Genomic DNA, 27,554 nt, shown 5'->3' with positions numbered 1-27,554 from the left:
ACAATCCCCCAAAAATCCCAAAAAGTTTGCCAATCCCTCTCAACCGCTGTGACAGACCAGTATCACATGAAGCAGGCAGGGACGGGGGGGGGGGGGCACGTGCTGCTCTCTGCCGACGCTGCGTGGGAATAACACTTCAACACTTCACCCTGACAGTCGAGTGATGTTCGTTAAAGTTTTATCAGCTCATTCACTGAGATGCTTCGTTCAGATCACGTGGCGCATCCCTTGCAGCACAAATCTACAATAACCAATCCAGATGGTTGTGAGGTGTGGTGACGCGTCCGGCAGGCACCGCTCCCCCGGCGGCCAGGGGGGCGGAGCTTAACCAACTTTCACACTGAGTGGAGTGGACGACGGATAGATATGTGTTCAGCCGGACCAGTCGACCCGCTGTGAGGATTAAAGTGCTGTTTTTTTTATATTTTATATTTTCATGCGTAAATTATAGCTCTTGGCGCTGCGTCAAAATGGTAAGTGTTGTTTGCTGCTGTAGCGGTAAGATAGCGTCAGGCTGTTCACCTGTTGCACCTGTTGTCGCTGACAGGTAGCTAAAGCTCGACACCGCGCCTCTACACCACTTCCTTTTAACGCTGAGGCCTGCTCGCTCTTGTCTGGCCGCCAAACAGCAGCTGTATTTGGTTTCTAGTGCGAGTTTTTATTGTGGGTTTCCCACTTTAAGCGACAGTCGGAAGTACGGTGTGCGTTTCCGCACGGCAGAACAGGTTTCGTCACTTTGCGTCGAGTCCTGCCCTGGTGGCAGTTTGACGCTTTCCATAATAGTTTGCTTGTGGACTGACTCAGGGGATACACACCTGGAAATACCAGTCTAAGGACTGGTTGCAGGCCTTCTGCGTTTCTAGTATGATGTGGTTTTATAATCCTGATAACGTTCCTGTAGCTGTATTACTCTTTTTCTGTCCACTTTACAGAAAACCAGGTTGGCTATGTTCTCATTTTGTTGTAACCAAGTGAACTCTTACATTTTCCTTAAATTAAATCTAATTTGTATGTAATTTGGTTTGTCCAACAGTTCATTGCTGCTAGGGCCTTTATGTTCTGTAAGGTGAAATATGAAATCCTAAGAAGCCGTTTCCCTGGCTGCAGCATAACAACAAGTGGGAAATATCTTGTGTTTGTGCATTATAATGTTCACACTTCCTTGTAATTAACTCCAGCTCTTTTTGGAAAGTTTTAGTGGGTTTGAACAATGCTTTGTTATTACTCTAGAAATGATCTGTTGAAGACGGTTTTTGCTCAGATATTCAAGTCAAGTCTTTTCAAGTTTTATTTATATGGCCCAAAATCATACATTTTACTTAGAGGTGGGACACAATCAACATCCTCTATCTTTAGGCCATTAATCCAGATAAGGGCAAACTCTCTCACATCAACAATGAGGGGAAGAATGGAAGGAAGTAGTGTGTCAGTGTGGTTTCTGATAGAGGTGAGGAAAAATTAATGTCCATTTTGATATGTAGCCAAATCTATTTCCAATGCTAGGAAGTACATTCTCTAAACACCTGAAACCCAACTCCGTAGCTCTCTTGAAAATGGGAAAGGAAACTCCAAACTACCTCTTCCTCAGTCGTGTGTTAACCTTCACATTTCTTTTTTTACCCCCTTTTGGTCAGTGGAGTTACTCTTCAATGAGCCATGACAACAGCAAACCGCTTGTTTGACCCATGGTGTGTGTGTGTGTGTGTGTGTGTGTGTGTGTGTGTGTGTGTGTGTGTGTGTGTGTGTGTTAGAGGGTAGTTAATAATGTTCTGCATAGACTTTGTGTGTGTGTGTGTGTGTGTGTGTGTGTGTGTGTATGCATTACCTCTGACCCTGCGGTGTGTCTGTGTTGTTAGATGCGCTTCCTGCTGCTCTTCAGTCGCCAGGGGAAGCTGCGTCTGCAGAAGTGGTTCACGCCTATGTCAGAACGTGAGAAGAAGAAGATCATCAGGGACATGACCACCACGGTGTTGGCACGGCAACCACGCTCCTGTAACTTCCTGCACTGGAAAGACCTGAAGATTATTTACAAGAGGTGGGTGTTTAACTAGTTCAAATGACTTTATCTGCTTCTTCAGCAGCAGGACCCCAGGCTCCTTTCTACTCATTTACACCTTCTGTGTATATAATTTACTGTGTGTCACCTTTTTTCTCAGGTATGCAAGCTTGTATTTCTGCTTGGCCATAGAGAACCAGGAGAATGAGCTGTTAGCCCTGGAGGTTATTCATCGCTATGTGGAGCTGCTGGACAAATACTTTGGCAATGTATTTCATTGTGTTTCACCCTCTTTTATTCGATATGCAACTCTAACTGCTGATATGTGACGGTACCTTAAATCAAGAGCATATTAACTGTTGAACTAGGTTGAAAAGATTACGTCAAACAGAAGTTTAATGTAAAAATGTTAAGTAATCTTTGTACATTCTGCACTGTGAACTGTTTTATAATAATAGCAATAATGACCGTCATACCTCCTTTCAGGTGTGTGAGCTGGACATAATCTTTAACTTTGAGAAGGCGTATTTTATCCTGGATGAGTTTCTAATTGGAGGGGAAATACAAGAAACCTCCAAACAGATGGTGAATCGCTCCATTGAAGCTTCGGACATGCTGCAGGAGGTGAGACGCGCTGGAACTCTCATACACAACACAACACGACGCAAAGGCGTGTCTTGTGAGCATGTAACATCTGTTGCATGGCTCAACATGATTAAAGAAACGGTGACATGTTTTGAATGTAGTTTAGAGTTGATTTACATCTTTTTGTTAAATCTCGGCTGTGGGGTACTTAGAAAGGTTCAGATGCCTGAATTTGGTTCTTTATATTTTGCTAAACAACAATACGATTATGAATGCTGTATCAAACGTGGGAAGAGTGGGAACTTCAGTTTATTGGTGTCAGTGTGAACTTACTACTGCAAGTAGTCAGCATCATAATGAGTTCATTTAACAGTGGTGCTGCTGCGTCCCGGGTGTGCCTTTTGTCTTTCTTTTAGCTAATAGGCTTGTGGATATTAGCTGTTGCTCCCTTTTCTATAGTTTTGTGTTTGTGGCATGCTGCTGTTTGTATTACCCCTCTGTGTGTGTGTGTGTGTGTCTCTATCTCTCTCTCTCTCTGCCAGTGTTATTGCGAGTGAGAGACAGATTTTCCTGGAGCGTGGCGTAGGTTTAGTGTTTGGCTGATGCTTCCTGCTCTCCCTGTAGCTCCGTGGCTCTGTGTGGTACCGTAGTTAACCGGGTGTGTTGCTCTGTGCCTGTGAGGCGGACTAACACTTTTAATCTAGAGTTAGCTTGTGTGCAGCGTAGCCTCCCATTCATTTTGACCATTATCGCTTCAGGATGACAACAGTGATTGGTATGAGGTGGAGCTGTTTGGATGACCTTGAATATGGACAGAAAGGTTAGATGTTCTGCTTGTGTTAGTTACCTTGTGTTGGTGTGCTCAGCATTCAATTAGAGGTGATGTGTGCCTGTGAATATTCATTGTATTATAATGCTTTTTTTTTGTTCGAGGCTCTCAACCTGATGTTTTGCTCTTTTCTGCCTTTTTTCTAGACCATGGAGGAGTATATGAGCAAACCTGCATTTTAACCCGTGTGGGGAGAAGGACTTAAAGTTAACAGCAGGGAGGAATACAGGAACCAAATGTACTGTACATGAGTCAAAGAAGTCTCTGAATATGAAAATGGGATTTACTTTGATTCTATTGAACATTTTCAAGAGAAGACATATTGAATGTCTGCTTGCCCTCTGCCTGAAGTGTTGCTGCAATGTAACTTCATTTGAGAGTAAGTCTAATATTTTTACTTAGTCATGCACTCACTTGAAGGAGGGGGGAGGGTTATTAAATTCAAATGAAGTAATAATAGAGGATCGGGGTGTGAAATTCATACTCATGAAGTGATTTTAGAGTTATACATTTGTTGCAATTTGAACCATGTGTTGAATGGTTCCGTTCTGAAAACACTACAGATTGATTTTTGGAAAAATTGTGCTTCTCTGCAACTCTTGTCAATATCTTAAAAATACAAAACAAATGTCAGTCTGAAAAACATAAAGCATATTTATAATTGATGGTCTTGAGATGCTTTGTGATTCCGATATGAACCAATAATGGGCTTTGCTTTCATACCATTAAACAACTCATTTTGAATGAGACTGATTATGACAGATTTCTTATTGTGTTCTTGTTTTGATCTTATAACCTATTATTATTATTATTATTATTATTATTATTATGTGTGGGACCGTCTTTAAAAGGAGCAGTTACTAGCATGGGTGTGAATATTACTGCTTTTTATAACATGCAATTTATGATGTTGGAGCTTATGATTAAAATATGTATTTTGATAAACAGTCTCTTTAGAGTAATCATTCCTGCAGTAGTTGCATATTGATGATTGATTGATTCACCAAACCTCATGGAATTTAATGTTTACTAAGATCAACATGATTCCACTGCTCCCTCTGATTGTCAACCCTGGCTGTCTGACAGTGCATGGTGTGATTTTTTAATAAGGCAGCACAACTCCGCAAGAAGAAAAATAATACAGCTGATGCTTTATTCATCTGTGATTCATCACACATTATTGAACATGTACAAAATGGTTTAAAAATGAGCATACATAGCACAACCACTGGTAGGCCAACAATACAGAGCTTCGCAGTATGAAAGGGTTGGAAGGCAGGCGACGGTCTGATATTTAGACTTGGACATAATTATCCATAATAATAACATTAAATCCACTAACCCTGAATATATCAAGAGTCACAACAACACTCGTTCTCAGCTCAGCACGCTGCCCTAACGAAAAATCCCTATAATATTCCTATAGTGCTCCTGTCATTATACTGCAGGGTCTATGCTTGTGTTTCAAAGGCCCAGTCAGCATTATACTTTGTAATTTACAGACATATTCACTGTTGTAATTGAATAGTTTGACATAGATGAAAAATAAGTGTTTTTACCATTTTACATTAGGTGATTATAATTGAAAATATAGGCCTGTGTTCTGCAGTTTACAAACACCAGTAATGTAAACAACCCTGGAACAATATCACAAAACTTGAATAACTTGGATTTCATTGTGATTTGATATTAGTCAGTGTATTTTTGGCAATTTGAGAGTGTTATAGAGAGGATACATCTTTTTCTCTTTTGTGCACAGGTCGCACCTTTAATCTCCTGTGATATCACTATAATATTTCTATAATGTTCTTGCAGCAAGTAGGGACTAGTGTTTTTTTTTGTTTTTGTTTTTTTTAAATACATTGGACCTGTAAGACTTCTATAGTTCATTTTCGTTAGGGTGATATTAGTAATACCAGCTATAGTTCATATAATAGAAATTTGTAAACTAGATCACGTCCACCAAACTTTATTTTTGAGACAGTATAAATACTATATTCATTATATTTCGTGCGTCTTGCAGGGCGTCAGGCTACATCCCGGCCACTGTTTTTTCACGGTGCTCCTTCTCCTCTTCTTCATTTACGGTCTGTGGAGCCGAGGTCTTGGCCGTTATCTCCTCTTTCCCCTGCATCTCTGTGGGCATAGCTTTCTGCTCTGTGGCCACCTCGGTTTCCCTCTTGGCCACTGGCCTCTTTTCAGTGTCCGCTTGCCCCAAGTAGTCCTTCAGGGCCCTCTCGTACAGCTCGTAGGGGAACTGTCCCTTCAGCTGCGCCTGGGTGTCCCGCTTGGTGATGGTGTTGGGGTACTCTGTGAGGATTTTAGCCGCCAGGTAGGTCGTCACCTCGTCTTCCACATCGCCGCCATCGTCGTCGTCTTCATCATCAGCGCCATCGGCTTGGCGTTTCAGGGGCATTTTGTTGAGCTCGGATAAAAAGAGGTTCTCCCTGCGCCCGGAGGGAGGAGCGATTTTAACTGGACCTGAATTTGCAACAGGGTTGGACGCCACTGGGATTCTGTCCGAGGAGGAGGAGGTCTTCAGGGGTCTCTGCACCACAGGGTACTCGTTACTGATCGTCTCCACTCCGATGATGTCTAAAAAGTCTTCTCTGTCCATGTCCTCAGGGGCGGGCTTGCTCTTCACCGGCAGTCTGCGGCTGAAGTACCTGATCTTGGGGGTCTGGCCGGTCGTGTAGCGAGATGAGGCGTGGGGAGCGCGGTGCAGCTTCCTGAGCTCTTCTGTGAGCAGCATATCGATAAGGTCCTGTGGGGGGACGTGGAGCTTCAGGGAGAGCTCCAGCAACTCCTTCACTGTCCGAGGATCCACGATGGAGGGGCGGATCAGTCTCTTTCTCTGCTCTCCGGTCTTGTCCCTCTTCTGCGTCTGGTCGCTCATCTCCAGGACCTTCAACAGGTAGTAATCTACCAGCTTGGTGTCATCATCCGCGTCCTCCTGGTTCTGGTTCGCCCGGCGCTGCATCTCCTCCCTCTCTGCTTCCTCCTGGTCCCCGAGCGCCCTGTCCATTTCTTCATGGCTCCCGTTGACCATCTCCTCCGTCTCCTCCCTCTCCTCCACGGGGACCCACTCCTCTCCTCCGGCGACATCCTCGTAGGCCTGGTTTCTCAGGCCGAACCCGTCCTCTTCCTCGTCATCGTCGTCCCCGAATACGTCTCTCTTCTGGCCGGCGACTGTGGGCATCCTCCCAAGCTCTTCAAAGATGGACCGCAAGTTGGCCAGACTCTGGGGTGTGTACTGCTCGTCCAGGTCCTCCGTGGCCCGCTTGGAAGCGTCTGTATTCTCCTCATCCTCAAACATTAGCGGGTATTTCTTGTGGGGTCTGGGGAAATTACCGTAGTCTACTGGTGCGCTCTCGGGGACTTCAGTGTCTTTGGTGCGGTGCCTGTGCGTGCGGCGGTCGTTCCTGGACGCCGATGCGGGGCTGAGCTTTGCCTCTTTCCCTGCCTGATCCTGGAGAGACTTGAGCAGGGCTTTCATCAGCTGCTCAGCGGTAATGTCCTGCCTCTGCACGCCGGGGGAGGGCTGACGGTCCCCGGGACCCTCGTCCTGCTGCGAGGCGAGCTGAAGCAGGACCCTGAACTTGTCCACTTCGTCGTAATCCACGGGTTCAGCTCGGCCCCCGTTCCGCTGCTTCAGGTTCTCAATGTACTCCAGGGCTTTGATCATATCGGAGCTGGGTGGGTAGGCAGCCGGCTGCCCCTCACTCTCCCCGCCTCGGAGCCGGTAGTGGCGGGGGAGAGACGCAGCCTGCACGGCGCATCCATGGAGGAGGAAGGCGAGCAGGACCACAGCTCCCCCCGCGGGCAACTTGTGGTGGAAATGCAGCATTATAGGCTATATATTACCTGCAAACCAAGAGAGCACACAATGTTAGTGAAGCAACTGAAAGACAAAATAACCCCAAATCCACGAGAATGTCTACGTTTCTGCCGATTATTTTGGACACAAACTTACTGGAAAGCAAGGAGAGATACGCGCGAGCGAGTCTGTTTTGATCTGTATGCCTCTCGGCGAGTTACGCTCCGCAGATTGAATGATACGATGCTGTGCGTGAGGAGATGCATTCACATCACTGGATGAGTCACTCCCCGCGTTGTTATGGGCAACCTCAACATCCGATTCTCTCTCAACAACAAAAACCTTAATTAAAAAGCCTTTCCTTCCTCCTCGTTTCACAATAACTCATTGTTATCACCGATTGTTGAGGATGCGTTTCATCACATTGATAACCCCCATGACAATACACATCTGCGAAAAGCGGATGTAAAAACAAGAGGCTGTCCTCCAATCTAAGACATTTGGATATTCATTTGAACTAAAAATAAGTAAAAGGTAAAGAATGCGGGTCTTACCTTTGGCAATAAAGCTCAGACAGCAGTGAAGGTGTATGGCATCTCCTCTGGACCGGTGCGGTTCTCTTCTGTTTTCAGCACTTGGACAGCTCCCCTCGTTATATGAGGCAACACCTGACCACCGCGTCATCACACAACACACGCAATAGCCGGTCCAAAAAAAATCCATATAAATGATTCAGGTTTATCATATGGCATACTAAAGAACGTCGCCGTTTTAAAAATAGTTCTCTCTGCTGTCTGTTGCACTGCGCCGCTCTGTGAAAGCTATTGACTGCAGAGATCTTTAAAAGTCTGGAAGCAGATGTATTGACTTCAGGAACTGCTGGTATCACAGAGAGCGATATGTTGATGTGAGTATTCATCCATCGGGACATATAAGCTGTTCACCTTCCATGAACAAATTATTAGAATTATTATTAGTCATTAGAAGGAGGAAGGAGGAACAACATCCAAATCTTCCTTTCCAACTTATGCAAACATCAATATTAAGGCACCATATTTATGAGACTGTGTCGTCTTATGAACATATTCCACATGTACCACAAATGACACGTTTTCTTTCACACTTTCACAAATAAAACACTTCGGGTCATCTCGGTGTGAAACAATAATGCATCACTGCCACCCCCCGCCGCCCCCCCTCTTCACGGCACATAAAGAGTTAAACCCTCTAGCGATGACTCACAGGCTTAAACCACCGCGGAGTTGCTGTTGCAGTTCAGCAGCCCCCCCCCCCCCCTTCTCCTCTGACAGAGACGGTGATAAACACCCTCCTGTCGGCTGGGGGGGCAAAGCTCCGGCATTCCGCAGGTCGACAAGATAAAGGGGCCACAGCACGGCACCTGCTGATAAAAGGTCAGGGATGGGTGGTGACAAAGTTTATGGTGAGATCAAAGCTTTACTAAACACAAGTACTCCTTTCACCAGCTATCATCCAGCAAGCATCTGTGCATATCGGCACATATTTTGAGTAGCACTTTTACACTTGAAAGATGTAAATAAAGAACAACATGCATCCTCTCGAAGTAAAGGCCTGGACTCTGTCACATTTGGACATCGTATTAATTCCCTTAAAATATGTAATTTCTCTGTAGGAAGACACAGACTCACCTTATGACTTATTTCTCTTGGAGAAAGCTAGTTTAGATATAGAGTAAAGCTTCAGTAGATCTATATGCTTAGCCAGAGCCAAGCCATTTAATGCTTTAAAAGTAATACATGTATATTTTAATTGAATTGAATATTCACATTCCAGTACTCTTTGTTGGTATCTCACCACAAGCCAACAAAATGGCCAGTCAGATACATTCAGATTATGTTCCAGCTACATCTCAAGTGTCCTTTATACCCTCTAAAGCGATTCTAACTATTTTGCTTAATGCCCTCTGATACCCCAACACATAAGTGCTCTTCCATTTCAGCCCATGCTCTGACTGCCCCACCGTAATTGCACATCTAATTGCATCCAATGTGCTCCTTACTTATTCCATGTTGCGATCCTTTCACGTCCATTAAACTAGTAAAAGGGGAAAAAAATTGACCACTAAATCATTTCGCTGGCGAGCTCACGCTGCGTCATCAAATAGAGGAGACAACAACGTTGGAGGTGCTTTTTACTTGAATGTGCCGTCAGCCGCCTGCTGTCCAGGACTGAAGAGCTGCAGAGAGCCTCCTGACGTTAAGAGACACATCCGTCTGCCTGGCTGCTGCTGTGTGTCTGTGTGTGTGTGTGTGTGCGCTGCCTTGTTTAAGTTCCTGTGTGTGTGTGTGTGTGTGTGTGCAGCAGAGGGGGAGGGAAGGGAAAAAAAACTGAATCACAGATCAAGGCACTGATAGAGAGAGAAGAGAGAGAGTTGTTTGTAAGATGTGTTGTATAATCCCACAGCATCACTCCTCTGACATCACAACTCTCCATTCAGAAACAGCCTCCACCCTGAGGGACAGCTTCAACTCCAGAGGTCGCGGCAGCCAGCACATCTAGTATCAATCACCAAAAGGTTACATTCTCCTGCGCGCCCATTAAGAGATGGATAATATGCTCATAGTCTGCCATCAATTTGACTGAAAATGAACAAGTACACGAGGGCTATATGAAGATGAATTTAATTGTTCGGGTCATTTTATGGCCGGGCCACTGACTGATGAAAATGTCGTACTCGTGTGGACACGAGAGTTAAAGTGTTGGATGTTAAATGAGAGCTGAGATGATATATTTTTAAAGCATTCTTGGCTAGATTAAGGGAATATTTGCTCATCAGAGGAGCCCTCTAATCTTTGGGTTGTGTCCATTTGCAGCCAGGAGTGCAGTCAAGTGTAGAAACACAGGCTCACACGTACTTACGGTATTTTTATGTGTGTCAGAATTGCTCAAATGTTGTGCTTTATTCACTGCTAAAAATAGCTTGTCACATGGCTGCTGTGAGTGACTATGCACCACAACAAACAAACAGGAAAGCATTTTAGTGGGATATTATGGTATTTCTTCAAACTCATACCTCTGCCAATGTCTAAGCTCTGGGTCAGTTAGGAAATGGCCATGAAAGTCCACAGGTTATGTCTACATCCATTGGTGGAAGAAGCGTTCATTTCCCTCTGAAATGCAGTGGAGTAGAAGTATAAAGTAGCATGAAATGGAAATACACAAGTACCTCAAAACTGTACTTTTGTACTGGAAAGTGTCAGCTGTTAAACGTCTGGTGTGCCACCATGAGACTCTTGAACTGGTGTGAATTCGTTATTTGACTTAATGTTTGCATTTCGATGAATAAAACAGAACTAGACAGATGCCATTAAAAGGCCTTTCATGTGAATATCTTTGTGTGGAATCTTAGGCAGACAGAAATTTAGATAAGCAATCTGTTTTTTTTAATCTGTTGTTGTGTAAGTTATATCTTCCCTCTGGGCACTGTGGGGATTCTGAGTGATGGATCAGAGGTTTTTAAACTCAACTCCCAGCAGGTTCCTGGTGGTGGAAGATTCACTGGCTGAGTCTGCGATTCCTCTCCGGGGCTTGTGATGTGCTGTCTGTGTGCATCGTTCCATACAGACCCACACATTTACTTCAGATGTTAAAAACAAGAGAAACATTTCCAGCGATTGGTACTGCTACGTCCCTCTCTGCTCTCTTTCTCTCTGTTTATTGATTTCAATTACAGCAGGGAAGAGGGACAATCATAGTCATTAGATTAAGAGTCCTTAGTGCCACTTTCACTCTCTCACTGGTTTCCTGGTTTGCATGACTCTCTCTCTCTCTTGTTCTATCTATAGTAATGAGCATATTGCTATAAAATACAATATTAAGCAAAGTATTGATGACATGAATTGTCCTCTCTGTTTCTGTTGATTACACAGAGGTATACTGTATATTGAGCAGCTCCTCTTCCTCTCCAAGAAATAATCTTAGTTGCATGTTGGATGCTTTTATTGTGAAATCTTGCAGGTGTTTGTAATAGTTTTGTAACACGGGCAGTGAAGAAGAAATGCAGCTGTCCTGCTTGGGAGTGGAGTTTGTCTATATGAAATGTCTTTCTTATGTTTAGGTCAGTCACAATGATCTCCATTGTGTACTCTCTCGATACCAAATCTGTTGCTAATTGGTCCATTTTGTAGCTCACATGTTCAAGACTGCAGGAGAGTCTTAAATGTGTCTTGATACATTTTGGGTAGAAAATAAGTAGAAGTAGACCTGCAGGCAGGTATACCAGGGTCCAGGCACCCGACACCACTCGGAACCTAAGGTGCACCATTTTCGGGCAGTCTGGAGGACGAGGCCTTCACTGAATGGGGCTAAACGGCTGGTTTAATACACATATGTTTGTATGCTTGAGCAGGCCAACACTCTCAGTGCACTCTGCCAAGATCTGCTTCTTCTGTCTTATTTTGCACCTCCCTCGTGAGTGTTGCAGTGTCTCCTGGTTTAGGTACTGTTCTGTAATAGACTTAAACCCAAAAAGGCAAAAGTAAAAATGTACATATTAAGATATTTTTCCCATTCACCGGTTTGTTATTCACTGTTGAAAGCAACTCTTGAACCAACCACAGCATGATGTATGAGTTTTCTTATTTTCTACAAAGTAGAATTACATGACATTTTGTGCAGAGGGACATGTGATCATGAAATAATATGACCAGGAATTAGTGTAATGCATTCAATAAAATTTGAATGATATTGTTAAGGAATAGATACAAATTTCTGAATGAAGTAGAAGCTGAGTGACAGCAATTGATTATTTAATTAGAATCAATGCTTATCAATAACTATAAGCACAACATTCAGAGTACTGTTCACTGAGCCCCAGCATGAGCTTGCTCCTGACTGCTCTTTTCTTAGCATTTTAAGGCCTTATAATGATTCATGTCGGGTTTAATGATTTTAGTGTGGTTGTAGAATTTGATTGCTCTTTCTTGAATATTGGAAATTAGCATGTATTGACCTAATTCTGACTTGCATGCATTTTCTTAAAGGAAGTGATTTACAGAATTCTAGCTGCACAGTCTCAATTTGATCAAATTAAGATAGTTTTGTTGCATATTACATACATAATTTTTCTCCCTCTCCCCAAAAACCATTCATATGATTTTGTCTCTTTGATCATTGTATAATGTCTGCCACTGTCTACAGCACCACCCTCCTCCGCCTTCAGTCTCTAAACCCACAGCAGTCAGTTGGGACACTGCTGCTGTTTATCCACATGTCAATCAAAGCTGCGGGGAGAGAATGATATCAGCTCAACAGCGGCTTGCGTGCGTCACAATGGCACAAAAGCACACGCCCATATGTTCACATGCATGCACTCACTGAGAGTGAAACTTCAAAGATACAAACACACACACACACACACACACACACACACACACACACACACACAGACCCACAAAGCTGCATCTCAAGGCTTTTCTGATCGTTTGACTCTTGCTTTTATGCTTAATCAGCTCAAGGCTCGGAACCAAGGTTACAGAGCTGCAAACACTTCATCGCTTCAATCTTGGGTTTCTTCTTGAATGGCATAACATCCACACATGATGCCGTGGCTTTGACGAGTGTAAAAAAAGATGATCATTATGAAAGAGAGAGAGGCGACAGGGCCACATGTGGTCGTTCTTCCAACACTCCTCCTCACCTCTTCACCCCCTCCCCATCATGAGGGAGAGAATGGCACGCCTGTTGTCATGGCTCACCTTCTTTTCAACCAACGTCTCCATGGTGACTGCTGCCTCACAGCCTTTCATCTGCATCCACCTTCATCTCTTCCCACAGGTTGGTATCCTCCTCTCCTCCATTAGTCGCCTCGTTTCTTAAGATGGTCATTTTCTTCTTAGTGGCTTGAATTCATTACTTTTCTCCTCTGTTGTACCCATCCAGGCTCATCTCTCCCCCTGTGCCAATTACTGTGGTTAAAACATGGCTCTTGTCTTTAGGAGGCAGGTGCTTTCAGCCCGTAGCAGAGATGGAGGTGATTAGAGCTGCGATATGTTATCTGAGCCATTAGGACAGAGGAGCAGAAATAAGGATAGAAATGTGCTGTCTTGAGTAATACAGGGAGGAGAGAGGGGAAACTGAAGGAGAGTACGTAAGGAATGAAGGTGGAGATTCTACACAAGCTTAGCCTTTTTGAAAAGGGCACATGTCCACGTAATGCAGCAGGAATGCAGCAGAAGTCCTGCAGGAGTGGACTTAATATCTCTGCAATAATGAGGCCGAGTTCACCAGCTGAGCTTCCACTAATGGTCATCTTTTGATTTCTTCTCAAAGAAAAGTTTAACATTTGGGACACACATGTAATTACTTTCTTGCTGAGAGTTAGATGAGAAGATTGATACCACTCATATTATTGCAAGGTAAACACGTAGCTGGATAGCATAGCTTAGCATAAAGACTGGGAACAGGGGGAAACAGCTAGCCGGGCTCTGTCCAAATTCCACCTACTGTAGCAGCAGCAGCACCTCTGACGCCCACCAATGAACACATTGTATCTTGTTTGTTTGGGCCCTACAAAAGCAGAAATGTATAAGTTTAATACAAAAGGTTTTATGTGTACTATTTCTTGGAGTCTCCGCTGGTGTCCTGGCAACTTGCTCTTGTCCAAGAGTGGTCCAGCACACAACCCCCCAGTAAAAAGGTGAATTGTTTTTACAGTTTTAGTGGTTTCAGTGTGATTTTATTACCTTTTGTACAGAGCCAGGCTAGCTTTGTCCCCGTTTCTAGTCTTTATGCTAAGCTAAGCTAACCAGCTGCTGGCCCCCAGCTAGCTACATATTTAGCATACGGACATGACAGTGGTATCGATCTTTTCATCTAACCTTCGGTGAGAAAGCAAATAAGCATATTACTCACGTTGAACTACTCATTTATCTGTTCTGTACAGTATAAATACATGCTTCTCAATTTTTTATATTTATTTGTACATTTTGTGCATTTATTAGATTAGACAGTGGAGAGATGACAGGAAATGAGGGGAGAGATAAATTGGGAATGACATGCAACAAAGTTGCCCGGCCAGACGTGAACCAGGGACGTTGCAGTTTATGTTTGGAGCCCTAACCCCGAGGGCACCAGAGTTCCCCATGCTTTGCAATTTGTCTTGAAGTTCATCTCCTGAGCTCATTTTTACATCCCAGCCCAGGTCTCCACATTAAAGTCACTATTCCAGTCACATCTTCCACTGTCACAAACATGATTCTTATTCTCTCTCATCGTATCAGCAACCATTCCCCAATTTGTAGCACCATTTTCTGTCTTTCACCAAACTTATATTCAGTTTCAGCTCCTTTTCGGCTCTGCCTCCCACTAACCCGTCTTGCTCTTTTCACTCATTATTATTACCCTCCACCCCCTCATCTTTTTTTTTTTTCTTACCCTGTACATATTAATGGCTGCAAGTGTTCACCTTGGTGTTCTGACTCATCCCTTTTCAACAGAACGACATTGTGGGTCCCCCCCCCCCCCCACTGCACGCGCGTATATGAGCACACGTGCACAGACTCTGTCAGTGTCTATGGTAAGAGATGCAGCGTGACGCACTGGCTGACGTCATCAGAGGCAGAGGCAGGATGTGTTTTTTGAAGACGAAATCCTGTCAATGAAGAGAGCGAAATGAGAAACAGAAAGCCACCATATGGGAAAATGACATTTTGTCAAAACTGAGGGATCTGTAGGTAACACATTACGGTTAGTCACATTCATTAATGTAACCATACAAACAGCTTCTGGATATGCCAGCAGCAATGCACATATTTACAGAAAACATGACACAAATGATTATAACTACATTAATGTGTTGTAAAGCTCCAAACAGTCTTTTTGCCTCTCTAATTGGTTGTGCATGTAAAAGCCTCATGTGGTTTACTTGAGATGTACCGTGTCTAGGCAACCACAGTGATTTTTATGTTCATTAAAGTCAGCCACCTTTCCCTGTCCTCCTCTGCATGACTCCATCTGGCCGGCGTCTGCGTCTGCATGTGTTTTTTTGCAAATGTGAGTGAGTTAATGTTTAAGGATGTTTGGTCACATAACAGCTGAAACACAGATAGAGATGCTGTACATCTGTTATCATATCCAAAAACTCCAATATGCCCAAATGCTCTGTGTGTTAACAAGCAGTTGTCTCTGCAGCGTGGCACGCCCAGCAAGATTGTTTTTCATGTGAGATTGTTTAAATATGCTCTTTCTCATGCCAATGCTGCTTCTATTTTCGTCTCCCCTCCTCTTCTTCACAGTTCATCCTCTCATCTCTCCATTATGTTCAGTCTCATTCATCCACCCCTCCCTCCCTCCATCCCTCCCTCCCTGCCTCCCTCCTTCCCCCACTTTGCCTGTTTACCAACCTCCTCCTCTGCTCTGTCCCTCCCACCATCCCTCTCTTTCCCTTTCCCTCCTCTCCCCCTTTTCTTCTCTGGTGCTTTATCTCTGCGGTCTCTGTCTCTCCCTCCACCACTCCCTGTCGGCGGTGAGATGATGCTGTCCTGGCCGCCTCCCAAACCGTTTGCCCCCTCGCTCCTCCACCCCCACACTTCCCTCCCTCCCTCCTGATGCTATAAATACCCAGCATCGGTGAGTCATCGCTGAGACGTATCGGTTGCCTCTCCCTCTCTGTCTCTCCATCCTCACCCCCCGACACACTCTCCTCCTCTCTCTCTCTCTCTCTGCTCCAGCTCATTACCAGACCTCACACGTTTTCCCACCTCCACTTTGGCCCTGGCATCATGGTGGCCCAGCTGAGCTAAGCCGGGGCCCCCGTGCATAGTGTCATGGTGCAGCCACTGTTACAGAGCGCGGCCGAAGGTCAGCTTGACACTTGATGAGCAAAAACAAAATCAGCAGGAGTGTGCACGACATGGGAAACACAGTCAACCAAACTAACTTTCCAATTAGCTGATAGGAAATGCGGCCAGTGCTCTCCTTAAATGTCCCCTAAGAAGCTTCAATGTCAGATGAAACATTTTTCCTCTTTAACAACATAAAATAAAAAGAAATGTATCAACGTATCTGCTTGTTCCAGTGCTTAATTGCTGTTATATGACAATAAAAGGGAGTGTAATATTGCTAGATTGCATTAGTACATAAAAAAGATGTTTTACTTTTTACTTAATTTCAATAATAAAAACATGTTTGGTATCCTTTGAAGACTTTGAATGTGGATTTCAATTTAAATTGAGGTCCTGTGTGTTTGGACAGTGTTTTATCACACAATATGAGTTTGTAATGATACCTGCCAACGAGGTTCAATAGGTTAAAGGGGTTAATGTAAAAAACACATAACGAAGACATTTTAGGAGCTACTTTAAACACAAAAGTGGTATTTTAAGAGAAAAGGTGGCAGAAAGAGAATGAGGGCAGCTCATCTTTTTCCTATGCTGCCCTTCACATCCACACTTCATACCTCTAATCCATCCCTGCTGTATCTTAGAGTATCTCACATGTAATTTCAACTGTCCAGGATCATATCTCAGTCCCAGTCCTCGCTGTACCACCATCTTTCAGCCTCAGATGTAATTATTCTCAGTTTTCTCCAGCCACCACCCACCTCTCCAGAGTTATGAGGCAGCTCCGGTTCAGCTCCGCTCATCCTTGGGTAAACTCCAGTATGGCTTATTGGCTCACACTGGAGTGTGCGCATAAGGCACAAACACAGATAAAAGTTTTTTGCGCACTTCTGAGTCATAAGTAGACAGGAAGAGGGAGCAAGCGAGGCGAGGAGGGGAGACGATAGAGAGAGAGAGCGAGAGAGAGAGAGCAAGAAAAAGTTGGAATCAAGTGTCAGAGAGCAAAAATAAGACAAGTGCAGAGAGACACACACACACACACACACACACACATTAACACACACAAACCCCATGCATACAATAGGGAAGATGTCCTTCACAGTTTCCTGCTGCTTGGTGCTGTTGTTGTTATTGTCGTTGTGGTAGAGACACTCTATGTGTGTGTGTGTGTCTGCGTCAGAATCAGTGGGCTAATGAAGGGAGCATTATGCCTCTGACGCACTCTCTGGTCCCATAGGGTTGGATGGAGGGAATAGAGAGGAGAGGAGGGGCTAGAAGAATCGCCCATCTCTCTGTGGTCTTGTAGCTACTGTTATTTTAAATGAAATGCAAAAGCAGTGCAGACAGAACCATCACGCAGGATTTTAACCACCCATGCTCTTCCAGATCGCTTTTAGAGGTTTGTTGTTTGTCAATAAAGCAATATCTGAGAATAAGTTTTTAAAGGTTCAGCACTAAGCTTTGATTTCAGCTTGCAATGTGTACAAGCCCAAAATGCAGAGTTTATTGGACATTGTAAGTTTTATATATACAGAATGTAACTTGTACAACCTGTATATATTGTATTCAAATTCATTTGTATCCATTTTAATCAAACCTTTTATAGCCTCAAACCTTAAAGTGACGCAGATTGTGACGCAACAAATCAAATGAATCACAGTGGGAACAAAGTTAGCAGCAGCTTTAGTGTCTCTTATACAGTCAATATAAAACAATGACCTGTTCAACTGAGTTTTGCTGATTACAGCTGAAACAATTAGTCCACTTCTGTCAAGTGACAGAAAATTAAGTTCTGTTCAACATTGATAAACGATTAATTATCTGACATTTGTCATTTTTTAAAGACATTTTCAAATGTGAATATTTGCTGGTTTTCTCAGTGTTCTAAACAGAATATCTTTGGGTATTACATTAGGCCCCGATGTAAGATCAGGGCTTAATGTCCAAGATTAATTGATCATCTCTGTCCTAAGAAATGCAGATTCTGTGCAAAAATGCTGGACCCGGGTTTATTCAGATGCATATGGCAGCAGGATTGCAGGTGTACATGGAAGTAGCAGCGAGCCAAGCTTCTTCCTTTAATAAATCAAGTGAATTCGCAGGTCTGTGATTCAAAAGAAAAAAGAAAACATCCTTTGTTTACTAGCTTTGATTGAAGGTTGACTCCCAGAACTACATGTTCTGTTTGCGTCGACACGCCACACAGCCTTTCACAAACCACATTCACTCAAACACACATGCACAGACACATCGGCCTTCGTTGCCATAGAAACTCTGGTTTCAGGATGATTCTAATCAAGCTGCTGATCGTATCAGTCGCATGTACCTCGCAGATTGCGTTCAGGTGTTCAACACACACACACACAGCAGTAATTACAACACAAACTTTTTTATTTCATTACATAATTTTCAAGGCCAAATCACAAATAAATAAGGAATGAGACACTTGCAATAGCCCGGCTTGCAGGGCCACACACAAAACAAGGAGGAGACCCCAAAAACTGGTCAGTAACAAAGAGTATTAAATATGTTAACAGGAGAGTTTACACCTGTACAATTATTGGTAGTTTGAATGAACTTTGATCATTGATCCCCTCCTCTCTCAAACTATTTACAATGCAAGTGAAAACAACAGGAATGGTGAAATTCATCTTTGCACCACTCACGCGTCTTTGCCTTGCCATTGGGATGTACAAATGGATTTAGTAGGACACGGCGTGTGTGCTATCAACAGAACGTGGGGAGTGCTTCACATTCTTAAGACCCCTGAAGACAGCTCATGTGTGTCAGAAGGCAACTAGCCGCCTCTAGCCAGGCAGAGAAGCAGCAAACAGCACAGTAAGCTACTGACTTTCCACTGAAATGTCAGGAGAGAGACATGTTATTAAAAAAAAAAAAAAAAACAGGAAGGGAGGAATGGGTTTCCACCTCATCATGATAGTATTGTCAAATTTTTTACATGCTAAAATAACCCCTCTGCGTTGAGCTTGTAGATGTATGTCAAGAGAAGTAGTTCGAGTAGCTGACTGTACCTTTACTAAATGCTAAATGTCTTCAGCAAATGCAAAGCAGGATTTGCATTCCAAGAGGAGGCAGAAGCGGGACAGATGTCACTGACCAAACAACATTTAATCTTCTGCCCATAATGAGAAGAAAGACTGGAGCAAGGATGTCCCTCGTACTGATGCAATTCACAGAACATCACCACCAATCTGAAAAAACCGACAGTAATTAATGTATAATGATATGAGTTCAAATAAATGGCAGTTGACAGAACTGTAGACCCCTTTTTTATATACATTGCACATACAGCATCATTCACATAAACCAATTTGAAGACACAGAAATGTTATTTGCACTCTATGAGGTCAAGTGAGCTTATGCTATATACTCACTATTAAATAAGGAGTGTATTTATAAAGGAATTTCTTCAGTTGTTCGACTGGACAGCGATTCTCTCTGAAATATATATATTCAAGTGCTTTGGTACAGTTGAACGCTTTCCATCATGCGATTTCTACAATGCCAAATATCAAAATGTCACTTTACAGTCTTATTTGAGAACATTACATTGTTTAGCACAGTACGTTTGAATGGGCTACATCTAGACTTCCCTATCAGTGTCTCTCTACCATCCTCTTTTTTTTATTCCTATGCTTATGGTCCTACAGGTCTTCCAGAGTGGAGAGCAACAGGCCTTAACATTCACACACTATTGGAGGGGCTGCTGTCTGTGCGTTTTTTTGTCCTTCCTACATACTTTAGTTTAAAATTTGAGTATAAATATTGCACATTCATTTTGTATTTCATATTCATAAGTAAAAAAACAACAACATAAAAAGTAACCGTAACTAGACCTATGGCAAAAAAGGATAACATGTACAGTTGCACCAAAAAGTAACTGGGAGAGCAACCAATGAAAGGCTAACTAATGTAACTATTTCTTCTAGGTAGGTTAAGTTCCCTTGGAGACATCCATACGGTGCATTGGTCATGACTGGAGGAATACGTGGCAGATGTGGCAGGGCTACGGTATGTCAATGAACCAACAAAATAACCAATAAGACACAGGTTGGGAGGCATCCAGGGGCTTCTAATACATGGAAAAAAATTAAGCTGGGGGCAAAGAGCGGGGATGGAAAAAGTCCCAATGGATGCCTTTTACAATTGACGCTTGACCCTGCTGCAAAGGCAGAGAGCAGAAGGGACTGAAGCCTGGATCGCTTCTACTAGTCAAGTCAGTAAACACACACTCACAAAAAAAAAAGGTACAAACTTTGGGACACATGCAAATAAGGGAAGAAAAAGACCAAAAAAAAAAGCTTGTAAACAAAGCTCAATAAAAGTAAAATTAGCGTAAACAAATTGGCGATACAAAAATAGGAGGATAAAGAAAAGAAAAACCCTCAGAAGAATGCAACCATAAAATAACAGTAAGAAACGGTATTTCAAAACATCTCAATCTCTCATGGCTTTGCAACACCAATTCCTCACACACAAAAACACTCAAGTGGGTTTCAAAGCTGACAAACCAAACAAGAAGGAAACACAGCGACACAGTTAAAAAAAAAAAAAAAATAGCTAATAGAGATCCCTGCATAGATTCCAACCTGAATATTACTTAAAGCCCAGGAGGGATCCCTCTATCAGGCTCATGCTACCCCAATTCCCTGCCAGGTACCAGGTATCTGCACTGCCAGTCCACGACCATGCTGAACTGGTGGAAGGCTCCAGAGAGCAGGGGGAGGAGGAAGAGAAGCAACAGAGAGAGGGCGCGTGGACATTGATCCAGATACATCTAGCCTGACATTTGTTTCACTTCGAGTCATGCAGACGTCCGACTTCTTGTGCCGCCTCGGTTGTCATAGCAACTCAAAGGGCCAGATCCATCCAAGAGGAACGGTAAATGCGTTGCACCGCGGCACAGCCGTCTGGTTGAGCTGTCTGTGAGGGACCTTCTGCCTTTTGGTCTTGACAGAGAGCTTTAAGCTGGATTCAAGAGTTTGTCCCCCCTCCTTTGATCGAAGCTGGTCGCAGGGAAGCCGAGGAGGAGGTGCATGAGATGCTTTATATGTCTGTATTAATGTGTGTGTGTGTTACCTGTATCTAAACTCCTCTCCAAGTAGTCCTGGTAGTGGCTTCTGAGCTCCTTGTGTATGTGTGCAAGTACATATGTGTATGCGTTTCTGTGTTGTTAAGAGTGTGTCTATGTGTTATTTGCCACCGTACATCCTCTCAATGTCTTCCTGGTAGTGTGTTTTGAGCTCCTTGCGCTTCAGTTTGAAAGCGTCAGTGACCAAGCCAGTCTCTGGTGTCCAGGGCTCTGCACTCAGACGGATCTTCTTGGGGATCTCAAATCGCTCTAGTTTTGCTGATTGGGGCGAGAGCAAAATCACAAGTTAGACTGACGGATAAAGTGTAATGCTGGTGCAAGCCTGACACGAGGCAGACACTAACTATCACACCAATTCTGAACTGATAACTTGACAGAGCATACCACCAGCTGCACCACTTTAATGAGACATTTTTCTCTGAGTGCACAAGCCGGATGAATATAAGTGAAGAAGAAAGAGAGTTACCTGAGATAGCAGCCTCAGTAATGATGCGGAGGACCTCTTTCTCCATCTGCGAGTTGTTGCAGATATCCTCCCATGTGCCGCTCACCTGCATCTGCTCCGCCACCGCCATTAGCTGCTTGTGGTTAGGCACCACAAAGCTGATCACATACGACTGGTCACTGAGAAATGAGTACAAAAGAGAGCACAGGTTTAAGTTTGTTTTATGGAAAAGGAAATTGAAGTTATGACTAGAGGAAATCTGAGACAGTGGCTGAAATGTTGGTGTGCAGGACTTTACCTGTTGGCATAGGCACAGATGTTGTCAATGAGCGAGCAGTTCTTCAGGACAGCTTCCACCTTTCCCAGAGAGACATACTCGCCTGCCTGCAATTTCACCAGGTCCTTCTTACGGTCTATTGAAAGAGAACACACGTCATAATCCTAATAGATGCAACACTTGAACCACACACACATTCACGAGTTGGTGGATCTCTTACCGATGATCTTGAGGCATCCGTCGGGGTGAAACTCGCCAATGTCTCCCGTACAGAACCATCGCTGGCCGTTCCCATCCACAAAGAAGTCATCACGGTTCTTGGTTTCATTTTTGTAGTAACCCATCGTTACATTGGGGCCGCCAATCAGAATTTCACCCCGTGGGTTGGGCTTGTCTGTGCTGTAGTAACCACCTGGAGGAGCACAAACCTGATTAGAAGGAAAATATCAATGTGTTTGTTGCCTTCTCTAAAGTTAGGTTGTTGCCATTTGACTCACCCTCCTCCCAGTCCTTCAGTGTGATCTCAGAACAAACCAATGGAGCACCAACCCGCCCTGTGCTGTAGTCCCAAACTGAAAAAACACCAGCAAAAAGTCCTGCGTTAGCATGCTAAATGTAGGTAATAACTGCAAATCAAGTTCTTCATATTGTTATTTGCTCCTCTCTTGATTTCCCAAAGGATGCGGCACAAACAACCGCTGTTTCACATTTCCTGTCTTCCTCCCTTTGTGAAATCCATTCTCTTACTCTCACTGATGGTGCCAGCTCCACAGGTCTCCGTCAGGCCGTAGCCCTGCCCCACAGGGCAGCACAGGCAGATGTTCATGAAGCGCTGTGTGGCAGCTGAGAGTGGAGCTCCGCCAGACAGCAGCACCCGTGTGTTCCCTCCCAAGAGCGCACGCACCCGTTTGAACACCAGACTGAGGGGGAGGTGGAGGACGAAAACAAAAACACACAGCATGGAGACGATGAGTGAAGGGTGGAGGAGACTCCAAATAACAACAACGACTGAAAGAGCCATTCCTACTATTACAAAGTTAGCAAATAATCTACATAGCATCCAGATTTTGACTTATACTGAAGAATGCTCTGTGCAAACACAAAATCCGAATCAATACTATGCAATGATTCACATTATGTTAGAGAACAATTCTCTTTTGTAGAGAGAGTGTTAACAAGAATGTACACTAGGTTATGATTAACCATGTAGTAACAGAGGAAGTATGCTCATGTCTCACAGAGGAAGCAAATGTCAACTGAAGGGGCTTTGCTGAAGACTCATGTCATATACATGAAGAAGATAATGTGTGTTTGTGTGTGTGTATTACCTGTCACAGAGAGGCGTGCTGTAGCCTTTGGAGATCTGTTCCATCTTGTAGTTGTAAGCCAGCACAAAGAGCGTCTTCTGGAATTTGCTCATCTCCTCCACTTTGGTCATCACATTCTTGTAGATTCGATCCATGATCTCCTTCACACACATCAGGGGAGAAAACTCTCAGTTAACACTTGTAGTCTATACGTTGTTGACTTTATTTAAAAGGGCTGACTGTAGTATGATAAATACTGTTAGTGAAGACTTACTGGTACAGCAGCCATGAGAGTAGGTTTCAGCACACTGGTATCCCCTTTACTGCCCTTCTTTATCTTGGTGGACTGTTAAAGATTAAACAAAACAATTGTCAACTCTCCTACTGACCTATGGCTGTGGTCGCTAATGTAGGTAGGTGCCTGGCCATGCTGAGCTTTAAAAGTGACTATCTTGAATGGATTCAAGAGAGAACTTTTAGAGAAAGCCAAGCATTCAGCTAGGATCCAGGAAAGTTTTGTTGAGGGAGCGACAACAGTCTAAGAATAAATAAACGCATGAATGATCATTTCCATCTCAGTTGGAGATACAGAGGACCCAAGTCTTAGTAATATGTTACTGTAATGCATCCAGGGGAGACATCCAACACTGACTGCAACAAAAACATGCTGGCCACAAGGTGTGTGTGTGTGTCCTTTTATACACTGACCTGGTCGGCTAGAGTCTGAGGGGAGGAGTAGCCAATGCGACAGCCATGAGAGATGCACACCAGTTCAGCGCTGAGCTCTAAAACGTGGGCCAGTGGCAGGTAGCCAATGTAGGTGTCTGTTTCACTGCCAGCGCAGAAATAACAGCAGGTTAATTTCCACAACACACACACACACAGAAGAGAAGATAGTGAGGTGTGACACACAGAGAGTGCAAGATGTGATAGTGTAAGTGTTTCAGAAGCAGCACAGAGAGGAGAGAGACAATGAGCTTGATAGGAAGTATCAGGAAGTATCAGAGAAACAGCAGTAAATATGATATTGGCATACTTGAGGTTAGGAATCCGCTCAGCCATGCCAGTGATTCCAGCAATGATGTTGCCATGGGAGATCATGACACCCTTGGGGATGCCTGTGGAGCCGCTGGTGTACATGATGACGGCGATGTCCGAGGGCTCTGGTTGTCTGCGGTCTACTGCTACTGCAGAGACAGAAGAGCAGAGGGGTGATGGTTAGAGAGGAAATGGATTACACACACCAACAGAAACATTATCAGTTATTATCAAAAGTAAGTGAATGTTTCTCAAACAACTGTATGCTATAGAAGTGTCTGAATAGCTTTTTGTAGGGCTGCAATTAACGACTGTTTTTATTATCAATGAATCTATTGATCATTTTCAATTGTTTAGTCTACAAAACAGACCCAGAAAAAGGTGAAGACCAAGATGCTTGTTGTGCTCGACCAATCGTCCAAAAGCCAAAGATATTTGATTTCCAATTATATAAAACAGATAAAAGCAGCAAATCGAACTATCAATTGCTTGATAATTGACTAAAACGATTAATCAAATAATAATGTCTGAGGGCTCTGGCTATCGGCAGTACTTCTGTTATTTTGACATATCCAAGATATATATTCCACGTTTGTTTACTTTTACAGTGTAAGAGGAGAAGTATACACATGGCTCCAGAAACATAACTTCTGTTTGAACAATGTCATCGTGGCATTGGGAGTTTGGCAAGTGGTGATCTGACCTCCTGCTGACTCCATCATGCATAGCACATCACTCCAATTACACATGAGGGTGTTGGCTTTGTATTAAGCCTCCATCAGTGTGATTCCATTTCCCTCAACAAAATTAGAAACCTTTTTAATCACATTGCACAAATACTCACTATTGTCAGGCTTGGCTCCCATCTCCTTCACAGTGTCCATGTTGTAGACCATGATGCCTCTGGGGATGTTTGGCCAGCTCGTGGGTTTACTGTCAACTACAATAACATAGCGCAGCCTCGGCACATCACACAGTATCGCCTGGGACGTGGAGTCGGATGTTGGAGGGAGGGAGAAGGGCGATTGAGAGGAAAAATGAATTATGCAAATGGGACTGAGCTTCTTATCACGTCCTAATGTTGCACACAATAAACAACGTGTAATTCAGTGACATATCAGTGATTTTAAATGCAGAGCATTGTTTAACATGCCTGACGTGACAGAGATAGCAGGTACCTTGAGCCGGCTCTGAAGCAGGTCTTTGCTTGTGATGATGTGTGTGACCTCGGTCTCGTTCAGGCCGTGGGCGATGGCCGTGGGTCCAAGCGTGGAGTACAGGGTCACAACTGCCAAATTCAAATTCAGTTAAGTCGGATCACTCATCAGAAGTTGCTTTACTGTGGGTACAAGATTGTCAGAATACACACATTTATTTAGTCAGTCTGTCTCTCACTCACGTGGGAAATTGTACATGAAGCAGGCTTGTGCTGCCACAATCCACTCCGCTCTGGTCTCGCAGAAGATGGCGATGTTACACTGGGGCTTCTGGCCAAGAGCTGCCAGGCCACTGCCGAAACACTTCGCTGCCTGGTAGGCATCCTTGTACGACAGCCAGTTATAGTTTCCAAGAATTACCTATACACAACATACAAAAGATATATGCAATACTCAGTGTTATAATATTTCCACATACTACACCAAACAACACGAAACAACTGATGTATATGCATACATTCAACAGGTCTGGGTAGCTTCAGAGCATCTATTCAGGGGCATTTTCAAACAATAATAAATATGAACAGGAGGGTTAAATGATTTTAGGAACCTTACACTCATGGTATCCATGTTGATGGAATTAATATTTGCACTGTTCTGTGTTACAATATACTGTGCAATACTGCCACTGTTGAATCTGAGAGAGGTCTGATGATTTTAGCAGTCACACAACATCATCATTCATACGCAGTCAGTTAGCGCCATCTACAGGGCTTTTGCAGCCATGCAGGTGTTAATGAGGAGGCTCTCCGCTGTGAGACAAAGGACCAGAAACAGTGCTGCTCCTCCACCCACATTCCTCACACGGTGCACAGCGGCAGACTGTGCTGTCAGCCTAAAGACACAAGCGAACTTCCTGTAATCCCACAGATATAACATATATGGTTCCAAACCTAAATGTGATGAGCAGTACCACCCACTGATTTGACTACATCCTTGCTCCTGACAACAAACCAAACATTTAAAAGAATAATGAAACAAGGTGACACACAATCTGTTGCATGTGAGCAAAAGTAACAACAACAGGTCAACGTCTCTCACCTTCTTGAAGACCTTGCCGTTAGGCTGGAGCTCATCCTCCTCGCTGAGCACCTCCCTGGTGCCCAGACAGTCTCTCTGTGGAAACCTCCCCGCAGCGTATTCAAACACTTTGTCCAGGGTGTCCACCCCGGGGTGCAGCCACGCCACCAGCTTCTCTTGGCTGTTGATGGCCCTGTAAGGCCCTGCTGGGTGTCCACTAATTGAGCGTGCCTTCATCTGGCGAGCCCGTTCCAAGTTGCTGCCAGCTCCAGAGAAGAAGTACCAGGGTATGAAGGTGATGACGGAGTAGACCCAGACCACGGAGCGGAAGACCTGCAGCAGCAGGGGGTTCATATCCTCCTTCAACTTCATCTTTGAGGATGAAGTCAGTACTGGAGGTGAATCAAACCAGAAGAGCAATGATACACCACACTCGTCAATGCTCTTCAAGTATTTCGACCTGCTGCTGATGCTGAAGGTTGCAGGTGGTGATTCTTTTGTGCAGCAATTCAACCAGACCTGCAAGACAGCGACACAACATGAAATTTTAGAAATATAGTCTGGAATAAAGATGCGTCAGCACATTTGGAAATATCGAGCGGCAGCACATGTGAGCCACTGCCTCCTGCTAAATGAATCCTTGCTTGCCTGAAGACCATCTCTGCCTATTCTTAGGCCGGTTCTCAGTCAGCCCTATTTATTTCACCAGATCTGCTGGCCCTGCTGCACGGATTCCAGCCTTACAGAGAGAGCATGACGCTATGACACTTAACATCATCAAGATGTAATAATAGTGCTGAAACGATTAGTTAAATAACTGATTAGCTCATATGCGAAGATTTGCTGCTTTCTCTGCTTCTAAATAAGCAATTTGAAGGCAACACTTTGTAATCTGGAAAAATTTATATCCATTTTTTATACAATTTATAGATAGAATTAAAGAATGTAGTTAACTTTCTAATACATGCAGCTGAATCAAGTAGTGGCTGCATTTAAGGCAAGAAAACATTGCCTCACTCATTTTCTGGAATTATACACAACTTATACCATGAGGGATAATAATGTTTGCAAATGCAGTATTATACATGTGC

The 27,554-nt window shown here is 43.8% G+C and overlaps 3 protein-coding genes across 5 annotated transcripts; 1 reads left to right on the top strand and 2 right to left on the bottom strand.

Moving 5' to 3' along the window:
* Positions 1-348: 348 nt before the first annotated feature.
* Positions 349-4,171, top strand: ap1s3b (adaptor related protein complex 1 subunit sigma 3b). 2 transcript variants are annotated; one of them, XM_070918653.1, is made up of 6 exons: positions 349-473; positions 1,857-2,035; positions 2,157-2,265; positions 2,483-2,620; positions 3,340-3,401; positions 3,557-4,171. In XM_070918653.1, exons 1-5 carry the CDS (start codon positions 471-473, stop codon positions 3,379-3,381), a joined length of 471 nt encoding a protein of 156 aa, XP_070774754.1. In that variant the 5' UTR covers positions 349-470; the 3' UTR covers positions 3,382-3,401; positions 3,557-4,171. The 2 variants fall into 2 exon arrangements, with proteins under 2 accessions (XP_070774754.1, XP_070774755.1); XM_070918654.1 differs by lacking the exon at positions 3,340-3,401.
* A 1,271-nt stretch (positions 4,172-5,442) lies between these two features.
* On the bottom strand, positions 5,443-7,257 carry scg2b (secretogranin II b). Its single transcript, XM_070919629.1, has one exon. The coding sequence runs from the start codon at positions 7,255-7,257 to the stop codon at positions 5,443-5,445; it is 1,815 nt and encodes a 604-aa protein (XP_070775730.1).
* A 14,002-nt stretch (positions 7,258-21,259) lies between these two features.
* On the bottom strand, positions 21,260-26,835 carry acsl3b (acyl-CoA synthetase long chain family member 3b). 2 transcript variants are annotated; one of them, XM_070918670.1, is made up of 14 exons: positions 26,485-26,835; positions 25,626-25,803; positions 25,405-25,514; positions 25,061-25,209; positions 24,225-24,359; positions 23,897-24,020; positions 23,463-23,534; positions 23,210-23,349; positions 22,629-22,801; positions 22,379-22,453; positions 22,102-22,293; positions 21,903-22,017; positions 21,626-21,783; positions 21,260-21,417 (listed from the first exon to the last, which is right to left on the bottom strand). In XM_070918670.1, the coding sequence occupies exons 1-14, from the start codon at positions 26,833-26,835 to the stop codon at positions 21,260-21,262; spliced, it is 2,130 nt and encodes a 709-aa protein (XP_070774771.1). The 2 variants fall into 2 exon arrangements, with proteins under 2 accessions (XP_070774771.1, XP_070774770.1); XM_070918669.1 differs by having other exon boundaries at positions 24,225-24,375; positions 25,071-25,209.
* Between the last annotated feature and the right edge of the window lie 719 nt (positions 26,836-27,554).

Source organism: Enoplosus armatus, chromosome 14, assembly GCF_043641665.1.
Source record: "Enoplosus armatus isolate fEnoArm2 chromosome 14, fEnoArm2.hap1, whole genome shotgun sequence".
In the NCBI taxonomy this organism is placed as follows: Eukaryota; Metazoa; Chordata; class Actinopteri; order Centrarchiformes; family Enoplosidae; genus Enoplosus; species Enoplosus armatus.
Note: the sequence above shows the minus strand (reverse complement) of the source record. Positions and strands in the feature narration are given on the sequence as shown.